Raw genomic sequence first — 20,967 nt, 5'->3', positions numbered from 1 at the left:
TTTACTGACTATTTTAAGTAAAGTAAATGATCATTTTTAGTGTTTTTTTATGTGTGTATTTAACATTTCTTAAGTTTACCTTTTATTGTCAAATAAAGCTAAAAGCTCCTGACTCAAACAAGAGAGTGTATGGGTGTTTCCCAGTGATGGGTTGCAGCTGGAAGGGCATCTGCTGCGTAAAACATATGCTGGATAAGTTTGGCGGTTCATTCCACTGTGGCGACCCCAGATTAATAAAGGGACTAAGCTGAAAAGAAAATGAATGAATGTCTTTAAAATATGGAATTTAATTTTACTCTTAGTATTTTCAATGGAGTTTCTAGGCTAGCCTGTTGCTAATGACGGCGCCTGCGTTTAACCATCTTTCGTCTCTTTTTTAACCACCAAAAGGATGCTGAAGTCTTTTGAACTATATTTGAAATACATTACAACATCAATGCTGTAATAGCAACCTTAAATTAAAAATAGTCACATAAATTTTTCACAGGAAGTTCATTATTGGCTGAAAAACACTGTGCATAGAGCCCATTAGAAAAGTAATTTACATACAATTTTAATGATGCACAATTAGTAAGGGGGGGGGGGGGGGGCTAGGGGGGCTTAATAATGTCTCTGGGACCCCCCTAAATGTATGGGCCCTAAATGTAACTCCCCCCCCAGCGGCGCCCCGGTGCAGATACTGGCGGTCAAGTGAGAAGATCAGGGGGTGTGGTTGATTTAATGTACAAGCGTTTGGTTGGAGGCTTGATTCCGTGGCTCCGCCTCTGGCTCTATCAGGCTTTCTGCGCATGCCCAGGCTCCAATTTGAGCACATTTTTGTGACAGTTTGTGCCTGTCATGAGGCATTTCGCATTAAAGCATTCAATGGGAAAAGGCGCTGTCACATTGTTTTTACAGTCATTGACTGACACTTTATAGTAAGGTACAACCACACTATAGTACTTACTATGTATTACTCTAATATATTTTCATGGTAGACCAGCTGACATTCAGTTTTAGGTCATACAGAATTAGTCGTTTTGGATGCAAGCTTGCCTTTGCGATGATATCTGTTTATCTGTAGTGCATATTCAATAATGTATGGCTCATCATTTCCGAGTTTTAATTGATTACTAGATTTGATCAACAGAAAAATCAATGAACACAACCAAAGTAGTAGTGACCTCATGAAAAAGAAATGAAAATGTATAAAAACACACTCAATTTAAAGAGGAAAACACACACCTGCATCATTCTGCTCGTCAAACTTTATTACACAAACACAAATACGTCACATTTACTGCTGCTCTGTGTTTATCAGGTGAACAACATCATATTCATACTTCTCAAGTTGCTCAGTCAACGAGGTTTTTATCTGCGGAGCCCTCCTGGTTGAACCACACATGATAGCTGACGTAGTAACCGTTGTTGAACATGTACAGTTTCTGATCGGTGGGGTTGTAGTCTAAGTAAGTGTAGAAGTCATGGAACTTCTCAAAGGGGATGCTAACATAGCTTTCCGTTTCTGTACGAGTGTCAAAGGTGTAAAAGATCTCCTCGGTTTTAGTGTCTACAGACCTTGTGGCATATAAAACCCCACACACCATGAAAGTGTTGCCGACAGATGGTTTATAAACACTGGTCTGAAAAACCTTCTCGACTTCGAATGACTGTTCATTGATCTTCCCTAGGACTAGTTTACCCTTCGAGTCCGCCGTGGCGTAAGTTACCCAAAGGCCAGACTCATCTGCGGCGAAGTCCAGGTTCTGGTTGGCGGAGTAATGGTAAGAGAATTGGGCGCTGGCTTTGGGAACCACCTTGGACTCCACTTTTGCACTGGTCATGTTGAACTTCGCCATCGCGAAAGGGCTTCTGTACTGGTAATACAGGTTGTTTTCCCTCACTACATAGTTGTTTCCAGCGCCGCGCCAGTCGTATTGGCGATCCACATACAGCAGATGAGCTTTAAAGCTCTGCCTGGTGATCAGTGTGTAGTAGGCCGAGTACTGGGAGATTTTGCTGACCAGCGTGTCTGAGCTGCCGGAGTACCAGTACATGCTCTCTGAGCCGGACAAGGGCTTGGAGTCTTTTCCCCATCCGCCATACTTGAAGGCTCCGTTCAGGTCTGCGTTCAGCTGGCTCACGATTGGTTTGCTGATTCGTCTAATTCCTCTATGATTGCAGATTCCTGATGGTACAAGTAAAAGAGTTGATCAGTTCCAGAGTTCAGCCCGGTTCACACTGTGGAATTACGGACATGGCTTACATGTCACACTCTAAGATCTCAGTTGTCATGATGTCAGATTGAACAACAATGAAGATGCGCCAAACACAGGTATGTTTTAAATGCTTTACCATCCAACATTCTGACATGATTCCTCATAGTACAACTTAAACAACCGTAGCGGCAATTTAGATCAATAATAAAACCAGAAAAAAAGTTGTTTTGACATTTCCCCATGCTGGTTTGAAGTTGTCACGCTGAGTTTCTGCACACCTATTGATTCTCTTCAGCTGAATCACACCGTGCCCTAACAACCCACGACACAACAAGATTCCAGCGACAGTCAATTTGTCTGTCTGCACCAAACATGCCACAGCACTTCTGAAGAAATGTTCTTTAACATTATCAATAGGCTACTGAGCCACTGATGTTGTTGACTATCTATTGACTATCTACTGATGTTGAACTATCTGCTGCTGCTTTCATGGAAATTTATGTCAGGTTAAATGTATTTAAACTCATACTGGGAGCATTTAACACTGAATTAAGCACATAATCAGTACCTGAGGGGATCTTTGTCATTGTAGTTTATGCTGTTGTTCTGCTGCGATGTCGCAGAAATAGAAACAGTTTTCTATCATGGAAAAGATTATTAGCTTTGATCATGCATGGCGCGTGTAGTTAGGACACGGTGTCACACTACAGTAAAGAGTCTGAAATCTTCTAAATCTGCCACCACTTATTTATGGAAAAAATCTGATTACAACAGTCATTACCCTTCCGAAAAAAACAGCTTAAACCAGCCTAGGCTGGTTGGCTGGTTTTAGCTGGTCGACCAGCCTGTTTTTAGAGGGGTTTTGGCCATTTCCAGCCTGATCTTAGCTGGTCAGGCTGGAAAAAGACCAGCTAAAACCAGCTTGACCAGCCTATCCAGGCTGGGAGCCCTGCCAAAACCAGCTATGTCCAGCTAGGACCAGGCTGGAAATGGCAGGAAACAAGCCTGGAAATGGCCAAAACCCCTCTAAAACCAGGCTGGTTTGAGCTGGATTTTTCTGAGGGTAAGCAGCTGTTGGTCAACACGTTAAACCTATGACCAAAATAGCACTGATTTTAGCCTAGGATATCTGGAATATTTAAGGATCTCCTAAATGTTTCTCAGACACCAAATCATAGCTGAAATCGTGTGAGCAGGGCTTTATCATTTAAATGTCTAGATCAGGGTCCTGGAGGGCCACTGTCCAGCAGAGTTTTGCTCCAACACTAATCAAATACACCTGAACAAGCTAATCAGTGTCTTCAAATTCACTAGAAAGATACAGGCAGGTGTGTTTGATTAGGGTTTGAGCTAAACTCTGCAGGACACCAGCCCTCTAGGACCGAAGTTGCCCATGCCTGGCCTAGGCATGATAGCCTTGAACCGTGCCTGAGCGTGATTGTCCTGAAGGTGCAGCTGATGTGCAGTGAGGGGTTTATGTCTTTAATAAACTATGACAGTTCGTGTTCATTGAAAAGTAAGAATGATTAATAAATCTATATGAAACAGTCCCTTAACGTGACAGCGTGTCTACAATTATGTGCTCAGGCACTCTTTGCACTCACACTCGAAGCGTACTGCGCTTGAGCCCAACTGTACCACACTCTGGTACACCTCCTACAACCAGGCCAGGGTCGGCCAACTGAACCATGCCCAGGCACGGTATGGAGCACTCACACTTGTCAAACAAGCTGAGAAACGGGGGTCAAACATGCCCAGGCACGGTTCGGACAGTCAAGTGTGAGTACACCCTTACTTACCAATGTTGGGGTTAAAGATTTCATTATGGCGTCTCTCACACTCCTCCAGTTTCTGCTGAAGAATTAAATATTCTCGACGGGTCACGAGAACCAAGTTCTTGTCGTAGGTGATCTCCAGTTGAGTCAGCACAGAAATCATAGTGATGACCTGTTTTGATCAGAAAACACATGGAATGAACACAATGCTGATTGCCAAGCCAAGACAAGAAATGGATTCGGTATATTCTTTACTAGGCTAACAGACATAGTAGGGAAGGGAAGAATCTCTCAGTTCACTGGTGCATTGGTAAAAATAAGCCAGAAAGTTGCAACACTGCTGAAAAACTGATAAGTTGCACTCACTTTCTGCTTATTCCCTGTTTATCAGGGGTCGCAACAGTGGAATCAACCTCCAATTACTCTTAAGTAACCATAAAGAAAGCCCCGCCCCCTTACTCAATATTCAATTTCAATTGGAAGTACATAAACATGTTGGAATAAAGCCTCAACTTCTGGTCCATGCTAACTTTAAGTGAAGACCTAAGGTAAGAAGCTTTCTGTATGGGATAAATTACAGCTCATAAAATGCACAATTAGGTGTGGGATCTGCACAAGAGCTGCAGGTTTGCTTTGACAACCCAAAATAATTAACAAGGTAAGACATTTATACGTAAAGTAAGATATTCGGTAAGTGTCACCTGTGTACGTATGGTTATAAGCACGCTGGAGGAGGCCTTTATAGAAGCCTGCAGCTCCACAATCAGTGCCTCCACCTGCTTGATCTGGATCTTCACCTCCTCCAGATAGAGCTCATTGTAGGAGTCGGGATCGTCCTCCATCAGCTCGATCAGCACCGTCAGGTTCTTCATCTTTGCTATGTAGACCTGTAGTTTAACCTCGTACACCTCAACCTGCAGACCTCAACCGGTTTTGTGCATAAGTTTAATTCACATCTTTGGATGGAAGCATAGCTAATGACTGAGATAGTTTTTGAGATTGTATCACACCTTGCTGATCTCCATTTCCAGCTTGTATTTGATCTCCACAGCTGTGCTCTCTAGCAGGACGAGCTGTCCGTTAGGGAACGTGCTGTTGGGCAGGAAAGCTTTACAGATGCACTCTCCACTGGAGGCACTGCCTTCAGCCCAGAGGCTCACTGCCTGCAGGACACAAGAGAAAACCATCAATTATAAATCCTTCAAAGATGTCACTCTGGAGAGTAAAGGTGAAGGCATTAGGGCAGGGGTGTCAAACTGGGGGGCAGCAACCCTAAAGAGCATAGGTCTCAACCTCGATTCCTGAAGGGCCACAGCTCTGCACAGTTTTGCTTTACCCTAATCAAGCTGATCTTACTAATCAAGGTGTTCAAGACAACTAGAGACTATTAAGCAGGTGTGAGTTGGAGGTGGTTGGAGCTGCGGTTCTCCAAGAATTGAGTTTGAGACCATTGGTATAGAGTTTACTTCCATTGCTGCTCCTACACACTTACCTGCAGTGATCACATGAATCAATTAAATATCTAAAACGGGTGCCCAAACTCGATCCTGGAAGGCCAGTGTCCTGCAGAGTTTAGCTCCAACCCTAATTAGACACACCTGAACCAGCTTATGAAGGTCTTTCTAGGTCAGTGGTGCCCAAACTCGATCCTGGAGGGCCGGTGTCCTGCATAGTTTAGTTCTAACCCCATTTAGACACACCTGAACCAGCTAATCAAGCTCTTAGGTATGCATGAAACTTCCAGGCAGGTGTATTGAAGAAAGCTGGAGCTAAACTATGCAGGACATCAGCCCTGCAGGACCAAGTTTGGACACCCCTGTTAGGTATACTAGAAACTTCCAGGCAGGTGTATTAAAGAAAGTAAGAGCAAAAAAAATGCAGGACACCACCGTCCAGGACCAAGTTTGAACACCCCTGATCTAATCAAAACAGAAAATAATATATCCAAACATCTTTATTTTCTTCTGCTTTAAAACAGATTGGGTGTATTTCTGTGCTGTACTCACCCCCTGGACCACAGCAGCCCTGAAGAGGACGAAAGGAAGAAGCGTCACAATCATCGTGGATCAGTTCGTTGTGTTGCAGAAGTGGAGATTTCTGGCTTTTTAAAGAGCGTCTTATCTTATTTGGCCTAATCAGCACCTGGGGTTTTCACACCATTATTCTCTGACAAATGAGGATGATCGTATTTGTCTTTTGCGTAACACTGATAAGGAACATTACTTTGTGGATTTAAGGCAGTGGCTAGAAACTGCGGGACTGCAGATGTGTTTTCACATGAAGACCGTCACAGAAACATGCAATTCAGATTAAAGAGCACTAATAGTGTATAAAAGAGCATAACAACAGTCAAATACTCTCACACAATTAAGATATGGTTTAGAAATGTGGTCTAACCTATATATGTTTTTCATTTTGGAAAGTAAAAAGTATTTACCTGTAAGATTTACCAATTATATATCTATATATATGGGGTAAATCTGCAATATTTTCATTGATCGTGGCTATAACACTAAAAAAGATATATTAGATTATATTATTGTGTATCCTCATGCATTATTTTTGGTACTACAATGTGATATCTTAGTATATCTTGTAATTAACTGGTGTTTCAGAAGCAACATTTAGTGGAAGTGTTAATGACAAGTTTAAAAATCCTTTTTAATGAAGCAAAATTGTAGGACATTTTCTATTCCCACTTTATCAATAGTCGTCCACCTGTAATCACTAAATTGTCTCTCTCTCGAAAATGATCTCCCAAAAAGTGTAAAGAATCACAATAGCAGTTTATTATATACAGTCTAATAACCACTGTTACCTAACTGATGATTACGAAACTTGTTTTTAACTTTCTAGAACATCTTTCTAACCAATAATATAGAAGAAAACCACAGGCACATTCACATTTATATTGATCTTATATATATATAATAATAATAATATACAGGGGTTGGACAATGAAACTGAAACAAGGTTTATTTAGCAGAGTAACAGCACAGTTTTGCATAAAATATTGCAAGGCACACAACATTATGGGGACATATCAAAGTTCAAAATAGGATAGATTGTTGGTGTGCGTCTCGCTGGTGCATCTGTGACCAAGACGGCAAGTCTTTGTGATAATCAAGAGCCGCTGTATCAAGAGTAATGTCCGCAAACCATCAAGAAGAAGAACTACATCCAACAGGAAGAACTGTGGACACAAGAGGAAGCTGTCTGAAAGGGATGTCCGGCTGATAACCCTGATTTATCTAAAAAACATAAAGCCACTGCTGTCCAGATCACTGCAGAATTAAATGTGCAGCTCAACTCTCCTGTTTCCAGCAGAACTGTTGGTCTGGAGCTCCACATGGTGAAAATATATGGCCAGCTGCTATAGCCAAACCTCTGCTCACTCGTGCCAATGAAAACTTCGGTTTCAATGGTTCCAGAAGAGAAAATCTTGGGCTGTGGACAATGCGAAACATTTATTGTTCTCTGATGAGTCCACCTTCACTGTCTTTCCCACATCCGAGAGAGTTATAGTGTGGAGAAGCCCCAAAGAAGCGTCCCAACCAGACTGCTGATGTCCAGAGTGAAGCTTACCCAAAGGGGTAAGTGATGGTTTGGGCTCAATATCCTAGCATTCCTTAGGCCCAGTACTTGTGCTAGATGGTCACTGCCAAGGACTACCCAACCATTCTTGAAGACCATGTGACCCAATGGGTCAAACGTTGTATCCTGAAGCCGGTGCTGTGCATCAGGATGATAATGCACCAATACACACAGCAAGACTGGTGACAGAGTGGTTTGATGAACATGAAAGTGAAGTTGAACATCTTTCATGGCCTGCACAGTACCCAGAACTAAATATTATTGAGCACTTTGGGCTGTTATGGAGGAGCGAGTCAGGAAAGGTTTTACTCCACCAGCATCACCTGAACACTATTCTGAAGAAGAACGGCTCAAAATCCATCTGGGAAACACAGATACTGCAAACAGAAGTTTCTCTCACGCAAAGCATCATGGTAGTGTAGGACAAAGTTGGATCACTGAGAACTGAGATAAAAACATCCATGTGCTCAACTGCAAGTGTGTTGATACCTCAGGCTTGAGAAGTAAACACTTCATGTCCTGCTGTTGTTAAATCTTCTCCTTAGTTTTCTTGGTCTTCTTCTTCTTCTTGCCCTTAGCTCTGGCTCTCCCGCTGGGTTCGGTGTGCAGTGCGGGCCTGGAGCGGGTCAGGTTGGCGATGGGGCTGAGTTTGCTGCTGGTCACGCTGGGGTTGGAGGTGGAGTGGATGCCCTGCGCAGAGGCCGGTTTGCTGGAGGTTGTTTTGGGCATACTAGCAAACAGGTTTGGCTGTGAATACGACCTCATTCCCGGCGAGCTCGGAGGATTCCCGATCATGGGGAGGTGCACGTGTTCGCTGCTCATGTTGTGGTCGGAGTAGCGGCTGCTGGTGGACATGACTATGTGGTGCCAGGAGCTGAGCGGTGTAGCGGAGAAGGGCTGCGGGCCGCTGGAGTCCTCTTTGGGCGAGATGATGATCATGGAGCTGCGCGGGGTCACGGCCTCCACCGCGCTCTCGAAGGTCTTCAGGATCCGCTCGCTCTTCTGCTTCTCCTTCTTCTGCCGAGACTCCACCTTACGAAGCTGCCGCCGGTGGTCCCGCATCATCTGCTTCCTAGTGTCTGCCAGGCCTCTGTGGGCAAACACAGTTAGAATTCAGCAGCGCTAGCAAACCGGTTTGTCAGAGTGAGAGTGATGGGTCGTTCTTAAATGATTCAATCATTCAATGATTCAATTAATTCGCAAGTGAGCACATTGAGCAGGTAGGGGAGAAGATTAGTTCCTTTTCGCAGTTTTCTCTCAGGTTTGAGTTGTTCGTTCACCGCATGAATGACGTAAGCCAATCATACGCTGTCAGACCCAGAAAAAGATTTGATCTGTTCATTTCTTGAGTCCTCGGTTTTGAGTCCTCTCTTTACATGCTGAACATGATGAAGGAACGACTCAAAAACCTGATGACCCAAAAGGTGAAATAATCATGGGTCCTTTCGGCTCAGATTAAGCTTATATGAAATTATCTGTCACATGAAAAAGAACAATCAAATTTGAAGACTTGTCAGCAGAGGTGAGCTGAGCTACTCATAAACAAATGACCCAGGTAAACAACGAAGGATTATTTTCTGTTTCTTACAGCACTGTAGACTTGTCTGTAGTGTAATCAATGTTTGGACTAGTTCTAGATGTGTTTAAAAGCAACTCATAACATACTTATTTACTTACTCCCAGGGCCATTACTGAGGTGGGTTGTTGGCCCAATGCTCAACCCCCAGAACATACACACATACACTACAGACAATTTAGCTTACCCAATTGACCTACAGCGCACCCTGAGAACTGTGAGGGTCAGCCGAGGCTCGAACCTGTGACCTTCTTACTGTGAGACAACAGTGCTACCCACTGCGCCACCGTGTCACCCCAACTCGTAACAGGTGTTTTGACAAATTGAGCTAAATAACTGAAATGACTCGAAAAAAGATTTGTTCCTCGGGATGAACAAGACTCAAAGGTCCAAGTCGGTGAAATGATCTGAATTCCCATCACTACAAAGTGTAAGTTGAGCAAAATGAAAGTCGAAAGTCATGACATGTGGCCAAGTATTGAAAGTCATAACAGTTACCCATACTTGGAATTTGTGCTCTGGATTTAACCCATCCAAGTGCACACACACTGGGAACACACACCCGGAGTAGTGGGCAGCCTTTGCTGTGGCACCCAAGGTGCAGTTGGGGGATTGATGCCTTGCTCAAGGGTCTCCCCTCAGCCATAGTAATAAGTGTGGTGAGAATGCTGTTTATTCACCACTAACAATCCCTGCCAGAGCTGGGACTCAAACCTGCGACTTTCCAATTACAAGTCCAATCATCATATTGGACAGCAAGTGCAGAGTCAAAGGCTGCATTCACACTGACTGGTTGAAATGGTTAATTCACCCTAAATTAATGCAGCACGTTGATCCAAACCCTTCTTCCCTAGAGCAAATAAAAAGTTAAAGGGCTCATGGGATATTGCTCAACAGTAGTCCCAAATTGCATACTTGTCCACTATTCTATGGCATCTTGTAGTATAGATAGTATAAGTGGTGGATTCACACCAAAAATGATAAAAAGAAAAAGTGCCCTTTAAATATCCAGAAGATTCACTTAAACGATAAACAGTAGTGTGTAATGTTGGTCATCAGTATCTTAATCTTATACCTTTATTACACAGCTGTCTGGAATACTTCATTCTGATTGGTCAGCGGCGACATTCCAAGGTAAGTTATTTCCAAAATAACAACCAGTGAAACTAGGGACATCAGAGACTCATTTTACATCTTGAAAAAAGGGGCATAATAGGTCTCCTTGAATGTTTTTATGGTATTTGTAAGGGAAACAGTTATAATCTTTAGTGATGGATTCTGCTGTGTTTTGTAGTTCAGTAAGGTTATGAATTGAAGCTTGTGCCGCTCTGAGAACAGCGCAGGTGATCATGAGTGTATTATTTACTGTCCTGATGAAGAGCTCAGTGTTCATTATGGAGGCGTGAGAGCGAGCGCACCTGTAGTCCACCACACCTGTCCGATCTCTGTCCAGCCTCTGAATCAGCTCCTCGATCTGAAATCTCTCCAGCGGGATGCTGGATTGCTGGACACCAGAGAGAGAAATGCAGGAAACACTTTTGAATAACAGTACATAAGTAAAGATGTACTAAACTAAATGCTACTTTATTATGAACTAATGCATGCCTTATGTCATGACTTTACTTTAGGGGCACATTATTAATGTTATTATTTACTTATTCTGAACAACTCATCAACTCCTGTGTTTAAACACAACGACATGTCTGTCAAGTGCGTGTTTACATTGAAAAAACATTAGAATAGTTTAAACACAGGAGTTCACGAGTTGTATATGGTTGTTGCTTTTCCCGAAATGAAAATTCGGAAAAAATACAAAACAGACAAAGTGAGCAGGTGCCAACAGCCGCTTTGAGATGCAGATTAATACCTGAACTGCTTTTCTGAAGTCGACCACAGGAACACGCATCGTCCCGTCCTTGTCGATGTTTCTGAAGAAGTCCCACAGACGGAGCTTTCTCTGATCGAGGTAATCCTAAAGAAGACCATTCAGAGCATTCACTAACACACATTTCAGCATGTTTGCCTAATAACAAAAATGTACATGAGCTACAATGGAAACACGTTTACTGAGTAAACCCAGCATAAAAAAACCTTTGTCAAGTACCACAATACGGCGTTACATCCACAAATGCCAGTTAAAACTGTACTGTGCCAAAAGGAAGCCCTATGTTAACAGTGTCCAGAAGGCTCGGAGACATCTGGGATGGACCATCACACAGTGGAAACGTGTACTGTCGTCAGATACATCAGTGTTTCAGGTATTTTTTGGGGAGAAATAGACGCCGTGTGCTCCGAACCAAAGAAGAAAAGGATCATCCACACTGTAACCAGCAACAAGTCCCAAAAGCCAGGGTCTGTCATGGTATGGGGTTGTGTCAGTGCTCTTGGTAAAGGTAACCTGCACTTCTGGGGTGCTCCATTAATGCTGAACAGTACAGAGAGATTTTGGAGCGCAACATTCTTCTCCAGGGATGCCCATGCATATTTCAACAAGACAATGCAGAGGAAGAGGATACAGGTACTGGACTGGCCTGCCTGCAGTCCCGACCTGTCTCCAATAGAGAATGTGTGGTGCATTTTGAAGTGCAAAATGTGACAACGAAGACTTAAGACTTGTTTGCAGGAAGAATGGGACAAAATGACCCCTGAAAAGACTTCATCACTTGGTGTCTTCAGTCCCTACATGTCTTTTAAGTGTTGTGAAAAGGAACAGCAACGTTACACAGTGGGAAATGCTTTACTGTCGTGACTTTCTTATGGGGGAAAACAATGAAGATCACATTACACATTACATAATGTTAGTTGTTCTGTCTGCAATGAAATAAGAAGATATGAAGTCAAAGTAAATATAGAAATCCCTTCTATCTTTTTTATTTGCGTTTTCCATACTGTTCCAAGTTTTTCTGATTTGGGGTTGTAATATTATTCCCTCCAGAACTGCCTTGCTCAACTCATTTATTGGAGAAGAAAAAAAGGCCAGAGTTGCTTCTCCCAATGCACTAAACTACATTTCTCTGACTGATATTTGTGCAAAGTTTATCAGGAAGTGATGATTTTGTTCTCTTTTGTTTCTTATTGGATGGAAACATTGCTTTATTCGCTAATGTTCTAGCCATATTCCAGTTTGCGCACAAATCTAATTTGGATGAAAACATAGCTAGTGTTAGTAGCTGTGAGTGCAGTCTGTGCACCTGAATGATCTTCATGGGGTCGATGCGTTTTCGAGGCTTCTTGGCGATGAACCCGCCGACGCCTCCATACTGCACCTCCAGACTGGGACGCTCCTGACAGGTCAGATCCAGGAGCTGCACAAAGTTCTCGTTCACCAGCACGTTCTGCGACCCAACACACACACACTGGCAGATTTCAGTACACAACAGTGTGTGTGCTGTGCTTATTCAAGCCTCATCAAGCAAAAGCAGAGTTTTTATCACATCACTCACACATATGTTGATGTCCTCGATGGCGGATTTTGGTGTGTTTTTGATCGTGTTGATTAAAGTGAGAGCTCCTTCCACCGTCAGTGAGTTATACGCCAGCTGGAGGGGAACAAGTATCAGTATATCCCACATGTCCAAATCACGTTGGAGTTGCTCAATATGGCATTTATCATGTAGAGTCGCTGTCTAAAATGAACACTGATGGTACAGAAGGTTTAAAGATGACATCAGTGATCTCTAATTGGTAGAATAAAAATATCTAAAGCAGCTTATACCATGAACATAACCTGAACTTAACCAGAACATGGAAAAGTTTCTTTATTATCATTTTGCATAGTTGATTGAGGTAATCTCACTTAGGGATCTCTAAACCAGAACATATGTTCAGGTTATGCTCTGTAACTGATGGTAATCATGAATCATGTTGATGTTAGAGCAGGAGGCTGGTCCATGAAGCTGAATTAGCTGGCTATCCAGTGAAATTTGAGTTTTATTTTGTAATAATTCGGGGTCCTTTTGTACCATGATGCCAACTTGGGTTTAATCCTTCTTTGTCACTATGTTAAGGTGCACAGCTAACCTGCTCTGAGGCAGGTTATATTCAGGTTATGTTCAGGCTATGTTCTAGTTATATTCAGGTTATGTTCTGGTTTAGAGATCACTAACTGAGATTCCATCAATCAACTGTGAGCACATTTGCCCCTATGTTCTGGTTTTGTTCAGGCTATGTTCTGATTATGTTGTAGTTATGTTCAGGTTATGTTCTGGTTTAGAGATCACTAACTGAGATTTCGTCAACCAACTGTAAGCAAATGTTCCCCTATGTTCTGGTTTTGCTCAGGCTATGTTCTGATTATGTTTAGGTTATATTCTGGGTTTATTCAGGTTATATTTAGGGTATATTCAGGTTATGTTCTAGTTTAGAGATCACTAACTGCAATTTCATTAATCAACTGTGAGGAACGTAAGGAGAGACACAACCTTATGGTCTGGTTATGTTCTAGATATGTTCAGGTATAATTTAGGTTATTTTTTGGTTATATTTTTGTTTAAAGATCAATAACTGAGATTCCACCAATCAACTGTGAGCAAATGTACCACCATGTTCTGATTATGTTAGGCTATGTTTTGGTTATGTTCAGGTCATATTCAGGTTATGTTCAGGTTATTTTCTTGTTTTGAGATCAATAACTGATATTCCACCAATCAGCTTTGAGCAAAGTGAGAATAAGGACATTCGTTCTTGTTCTGGTTATGTTCAAGTTATGTCTTGGTTATGTTCAGATTATGTTCTGGTTTAGAGATAACTAACCAAGTTTCCATCAATCAACTTTAAGAAAAGTGACAATAAAGTTACTCGTCAATGTTCTAGTTATGTTCAGGTTATGTTCTGGTTTTGTTCTGGTTATGTTCAGGTTATGTTTTGGTTATATCCAGGTTATGTTCTGGTTATGTTCAAGTTATGTTCTGGTTTAGCGATAACTAACCGACATTCCATCAATCGACTTTGAAAAATTGACAATGAAGACACTAATCCATGTTCTGGTTATGTTCAGGTTATGTTCTCGTTATGTTCAGGTTATGTTCTGGTTATGTTCTGATTATGTTCTGGTTTAGAGATAACTAACCGAGATTCTATCAATCAACAGTGAGCAAAGTTACAATATAGACATTCGTCTATGTTCTGGTTATGTTCAGGTTATGATCAGGTTATGTTCTGGTTATGCTCAGGTTATGTTCTGGTTTAGAAATAACTAACCAAGATTCCATCAACCAACAGTGAGCAAAGTGACAACAAGGGCACTATTTACTTTTTCTGGTTTTGTAAACTCAAAACTAATCCTGTAATCCTGAGTTTGTTCAGCCACCTTTGTGGTACCAGCCCCAGGTAATGTGTTTTCAGTGTTCAGAGGCTGACCTGCAGTACCCGCAGTGTGTCGTTGGCCTCCAGGCCTTTGCTCAGCATGCCGGCTCCTTCATCTGTGATCCGGTTGTTATTGAGGTCCAGATGCTGCAGTGTGTTGTTGAACTTCAGCGCTTCCCCCAGTGCCAGAGCCCCTTCATTTCCAAAGCCATTCCACGACAGATCCAGGTGTTTCAGAGTCGTGTTCACCTGAAAACACAGCCTTTACCCTAATTACCCTAGTTAAGCCTTTAAATGTCACTTTAAGCTGAATACTAGTGTCTTGAAGAATATCTAGTCTAATATTATGTGCTGTCATCATGACAAAGAGAAAAGACATGAGTTATTAGAGATGAGTTATTAACACTATTATGGTTAGAAATGTGTAGGAAAAAAACGTACATGTAAGAAAATTCTGGTAAATTTTACAAACAATAACAAATGATACAAACATTTTGTTAAATATATTGCATTATTATTATTATTATTATTATTATTATTTATTTTGTCTTCACCTTCAGTCCCGCACAGAAAGCGACGGCTCCTTTCATCCGCAGGTGATTCCAGCTCAGATCAAGAACCTCTAAACCATCGTTATTTGCTGCATGAACAAACATTTCATTACTGTACTGTCTGTCTGTCTGTCTGTGTGTTGTGAAGTTTAATTCACAGATGGTCTGTTTTATTCACCGATCATCTGGCCCAGATGTTCTCCACCTCTGCCACTGAACTCATTGTGGCTTAAATCCAGCTCCTTCACCCTGTAGTTGCTCTGAAAAACCAAAATTAGATTTTTCTTTTCTTGAAAATCAAAGTTATGTTTGTTTATACTTGCTTGCAGACATAAGTGGCATTTATGTAAGGGTTAGTTCACCCAAAAATGAAAATCTCCTGTTGATTTACTCACCCACAGGTCATCCAAGAGGTGTCTTTTGTTCTTCAGCAGAACATTAAAGCAGATTTTGAGCTGAATCTGTGGTGTCTGATGCTTCTTATAATGGCAGTGAATCGTGACAGGTTTTGTAGATTAAAATTAAACACATACAAATGAGTCCAAATCAATATTCACATCCTCTGATGACACGCTGAGGTCTTGTGAAGCGAAGCGATCGTTCCGAGTAAGAAACCAAACATTATTTATTATATCACTGGCTTTAATCCACAGTCTGGTCAAACAGTTTTCAAAGCATGTGCACATGTGGGTGAGTTTCATTTCTGTGTGAACAAACCCTTAAACTTACCGAAAGAGCATCTGCAAACCATTTGGCATCATCTTCAGTAAACTTATTGCCTGTGAACATAAGTGTTGTGTCTGTATGTCAGTCTGAATCAGCTTCAGCTCCTCATCATGTGGGATGATGGTCATAACCGTGAAGTACCTGAGAGTTTGAGGGATTTAATGGAAATGTTTTCCAGGAGCATTTTAGCCACACTCTCGGCTCCAGCAGACTGAAGTTGATTGTCTGAGAGGTCCTGAAAACACACACACACTTGGCACATGAAATAATACTACAGTAATGTACAGTAAATACTGTAGTGTTTTTGAACCATACTATAGTCCTTGAGTTAATCTGTTGCTATGGTAACACAACAACTAAAGTAATAGATATGTTGTGGTGATTCTACAGTTGCTATGGTAACACAACAGCTATAGTAATTAATCTGTTGTGGTGATTCTACAGTTGCTATGGTAACACAACAACTATAGTAACTGATTTGTTGTGGTGAGTCTACAGTTGCTATGGTAACACAACAACTATAGTAATTCATCTGTTGTGGTGATTCTACAGTTGCTATGGTAACACAACAACTATAGTAATTCATCTGTTGTGGTGATGCTATGGTTGCTATGGTGACACCAGCTATAATAATTGATCTGTTGTCATGTATATATATACTACAGTACACCACAGTCGACTGTAGTAAAAACGAATGTATTCTACAGTATTTATTACAGTTTATTATGGAAACCAAACATGGACACATTGAGATCATGCAAACACCACAGAGAGATGTCTCATGCTGTAGCCAGGACTCAAACCAGCGACCTTCTTGCTGTGTTAACCTTATATTTGACAATAGAAATAAAACCTTGTGCAGATGTGAGCAGCCGCAGGGAGACTCACCAGGTTGTGGATGGTGAAGTTGGCCCTCAGCATCTCCATCAGGTGTGTCGCTCCTTCAGCCCGCAGACAGTTATCAGCCAGCTCCAGAGTCGTGGTGTGCATGTCTGTCTGCGCACCGACACACACGCTGATGAGTGATTATATTACAGTACAGCTGTATTACAATTTAAAACAGCTGCTTTTACATGCATATTTATTGTTTACATGTGTTTCTTTGTATTTTTGATGAAACTGTGATTTTATCAACAATAAAGTTAAGAATTAAGAATGGTATTTACCAGGCTTCTTTGATCAACAGAGTTTATAGAATATAATATATTATAGAACAGAACATATTAAACGATGATCACATTTCCTGTTTCTTGATCATCAAGTCATAATATTATACTGATTTCTCAAGGGTCAATAGATTCTGAACACTGGAATAATGTTGAAAAAGCCGCTTTACATCACAGCTATATATTATATTATATTATAGTATATTATATTATATTATTGTATATTATATTATTATATTATATTATATTATATTATATTATATTATATTATATTATATTATATTATATTATATTATTATATTATTATATTATATTATATTATATTATATTATATTATATTATATTATATTATATTATATTATATTATTATATTATATTATATTATATAGTATAGTATAGTATGGTATAGTATAGTATAGTATAGTATTGTATTGTATAGTACAGTACAGTACAGTACAGTATAGTATTGTATTGTATAGTACAGTACAGTACAGTATAGTATAGTATAGTATAGTATAGTATAGTATAGTATAGTATTGTATTGTATAGTACAGTACAGTACAGTACAGTATAGTATAGTATAGTATAGTATAGTATAGTATAGTATAGTTTAGTATAGTATAGTATAGTATAGTATAGTATAATATAGTATAGTATAGTATAGTACAGCACAGCACAGCATAGTATAGTATAGTATAGTATAGTATAGTACAGTACAGTACAGTATAGTATAGTACAGTACAGTACAGTATAGTATAGTATTGTATAGTACAGTACATTATAGTATAGTATTGTATAGTACAGTACAGTACAGTATAGTATAGTATAGTATAGTACAGTACAGTACAGTATAGTATTGTATAGTACAGTACAGTATAGTATAGTACAGTACAGTACAGTATAGTATAGTACAGTACAGTACAGTACAGTATTGTATAGTACAGTACAGTACAGTATAGTATAGTATAGTACAGTACAGTACAGTACAGTATTGTATAGTACAGTACAGTATAGTATAGTATAGTACAGTACAGTATTGTATAGTACAGTACAGTACAGTACAGTATAGTATAGTATAGTATAGTATAGTATAGTATAGTACAGTACAGTACAGTATAGTATAGTATAGTACAGTACAGTACAGTACAGTATTGTATAGTACAGTACAGTACAGTATAGTATAGTATAGTACAGTACAGTATTGTATAGTACAGTACAGTACAGTACAGTATAGTATAGTATAGTATAGTATAGTATAGTATAGTACAGTACAGTACAGTACAGTATAGTATAGTATAGTATAGTATAGTACAGTACAGTACAGTACAGTATAGTATAGTATAGTATAGTATAGTACAGTACAGTACAGTACAGTATAGTATAGTATAGTATAGTATAGTACAGTACAGTACAGTACAGTATAGTATAGTATAGTACAGTACAGTACAGTATAGTATAGTACAGTATAGTACAGTACAGTACAGTACAGTATCGTATAGTATAGTATATTGTAGACTGTAGATGGTGCCACTTGAGTCTCACCACTAGAGCGATGGCTAGGGCTTTTCCTCCCAGTGGGCCGAGCCCGTGGTGGTTGAGGTTAATGGTGGCACAGCCCAGGTTTCTGATGAAGTATCTGACAGGAATGACTCCAACCAGTTTACAGGCCTGCAGGTACAATTCTTCAGTCGACAAATCCTTCCTGATCAGCTTCACCCCTGATACTGGAGAAAACACAAGTGCATCTTTCATCTGAATCACATAATGGGTCAGGGAAAGAAATGCATATAGAGCACATGATAAAGCAAAAACCCCTCCCCATCTTCATCCATGTGCCCTGTCAGAAAAAAAGATCTCTGCCAAAGCAGAGTTATGACACTGGCAACAGAGAGTTACTGGCCATCAAGTTTGACAGAGAGTTACTGGCCATCAAGTTTGACCATGAAGAATGGAGACACTGGCTAGATGGGGCTCGTCCCATTTTCTTGTGAATACTCATAACTTTGAGTATCTCAGAAACACAAGTCAGGTGGACCTACTTCAAAACCTGCTTTAATTTCTCAATTATCTATTGTCCAGCAACAAACAATGTTAAGTCCGATGCTCTTTTGAATTATTATGAATGATTTGATTAGGACAGTAAGGTCTGACTCTGCTTAGACTAAAGTCTGCTCACTGAACCTTCAATAATGTCCAGTATAGAATATGTGCTCATGCTGCAGTGGAAACAGAATGAATATTGTGTCTGACTCCATCATGAGCTTGGAGGACTGCATCCATACATCTCTGACATGACTCAAATCACTGATTAATAAAGTCATCTGGAATGGTGAAGAAAGCCTTCTTGCAGGACTCCCAGAGTTCATCAAGACTCTTTGTGTTCATCTTCAACGCCTCCTCCTTCATCTTACCCCAGACGTGCTTAATAATGTTCATGTCTGGGGACTGGGCTGGCCAATCCTGGAGCGCCTTGACCTTCTTTGCTTTCAGGAGCTTTGATGTGGAGGCTGAAGTATGAGAAGGAGCGCTATCCTGCTGGAGAATTGTCCCTCTCCTGTGGTTTGTAATGTAATGGGCAGCACAAATGTCTTGATACCTCAGGCTGTTGATGTTGATCATCCACTCTGCAGATCTCTCGCACGCCCCCATACTGAATGTAACCCCAAACCATGATTTCTCCTTCACCAAACTTGACTGATTTCTGTGAGAATCTTGGTCTATGTGTGTTCCAGTAGGTCTTCTGCAGTATTGGTGATGATTGGGATGCAGATCAACAGATGATTCATGGGGAAAATCACCTTCTGACACTTTTCAAAATGATCAACTAGAAGTCAAGTTATTATTTGTTTATCTGAAAACTGGGATCCACCACAAGACTTTTGTCAGGTAGTATACTTAGCCCAAAAGTAAAGTAGAATTAGATGGTTAGTTTGTATAGTTTGACCTTCAGTAGCCTCTGAAATAGCTAATCAGAGGTTGTTGTAGTTCAGAATACACAAAACTCTCACAAAACCCTACAGAATAAACTCGGTTTCATTCATAAATTAGATGTCATTTAAATTAAACTTTTTTTTGATTCACTGAAGCATGTATTACACAAACTAACACACCGAAAAATTTGACCTCTCTATCAGTGTATAATTCACTCCATTCCAAGGTAAACTGGGATCTTTAGTGACCACAGTCGGTGGGTATATGTGTCTAGTCTATGCACTCACCTGTTGTTGTTCTCCTGAAACCGGCTCCTGATAAGCGATCCATCAGATCTCCCAAAGACTCTAGTTATAAAAGACATTCAATATCAGTAATCACCCTATAACCTCAACTAACTCTCAATAACCTAACTGCTTTATATACTGTGACTGTTTTCAGTTTCATTAGTTGAAGTTTACCGGATGTCATTCATTCATTCATTCATTTTCTTTTCGGCTTAGTCCCTTTATTCATCAGGGGTCGCCACAGCAGAATGAACCACCAACTTAGGCAGCATATGTTTTATGCAACCCAGTACTGGAAAACACCCATACACACTCATACACTACAACGAATTTAGTTCATCAATTCCCCTATAGCGCATGTGTTTGGACTGTGGGGGAAACCGAAGCACCCGGAGGAAACCCACGCCAACACGGGGAGAACATGCAAACTCCACACAGAAATGACAACTGATCTAGTTGGGACTCGAACCAGCAACCTTCTTGCTTTGAGGCCGCTGTGCAAACCAGTGCCACCCCAGATCTGCAAATATATATATTTATAAATGACACCCTGACATTTTAAATATGTATATATATATATATATTCACCGTGAGTGTCCGCCTCGGTGTCGTCTGCATCCTCCAGATGGACGTCATGTGGATGTTCATTCTCGGTCAGACTGAGGGAATCCAGAGACAGACTGTGAACACTGCTGTCTGTAGTCTTCATCTTCTGCAGGCTGTGACATATACAGTATATCCACCTGCTGTGTGTTTATGAAGTGTGTATGTGTGTGTATGAAGATCTGCTGTGTCTGTGAGGTGTGTATGTGTGTGTTTGACGATCTGCTGTGTGTGTGAAGTGTATGTGTGTGTCTTA

General features: G+C 40.6%; 2 protein-coding genes across 2 annotated transcripts; both read right to left on the bottom strand.

Moving 5' to 3' along the window:
• Positions 1-1,229: 1,229 nt before the first annotated feature.
• On the bottom strand, positions 1,230-6,053 carry olfm4.1 (olfactomedin 4, tandem duplicate 1). Its single transcript, XM_056476432.1, has 5 exons — positions 5,980-6,053; positions 4,984-5,136; positions 4,675-4,887; positions 3,998-4,145; positions 1,230-2,167 (listed from the first exon to the last, which is right to left on the bottom strand). The coding sequence occupies exons 1-5, from the start codon at positions 6,031-6,033 to the stop codon at positions 1,335-1,337; spliced, it is 1,401 nt and encodes a 466-aa protein (XP_056332407.1). The 5' UTR covers positions 6,034-6,053; the 3' UTR covers positions 1,230-1,334.
• Positions 6,054-7,765: 1,712 nt separating this feature from the next.
• LOC130244152 (leucine-rich repeat-containing protein 74A) lies at positions 7,766-20,876 on the bottom strand. Its single transcript, XM_056476438.1, has 14 exons — positions 20,710-20,876; positions 20,109-20,166; positions 18,433-18,614; positions 16,613-16,720; positions 15,866-15,959; positions 15,728-15,777; positions 15,177-15,258; positions 15,002-15,087; positions 14,502-14,696; positions 12,587-12,682; positions 12,335-12,478; positions 11,011-11,115; positions 10,562-10,647; positions 7,766-8,657 (listed from the first exon to the last, which is right to left on the bottom strand). Exons 1-14 carry the CDS (start codon positions 20,815-20,817, stop codon positions 8,096-8,098), a joined length of 1,956 nt encoding a protein of 651 aa, XP_056332413.1. The 5' UTR covers positions 20,818-20,876; the 3' UTR covers positions 7,766-8,095.
• Positions 20,877-20,967: the final 91 nt, after the last annotated feature.

Source organism: Danio aesculapii, chromosome 17, assembly GCF_903798145.1.
Source record: "Danio aesculapii chromosome 17, fDanAes4.1, whole genome shotgun sequence".
Lineage (NCBI taxonomy): Eukaryota > Metazoa > Chordata > Actinopteri > Cypriniformes > Danionidae > Danio > Danio aesculapii.
Note: the sequence above shows the minus strand (reverse complement) of the source record. Positions and strands in the feature narration are given on the sequence as shown.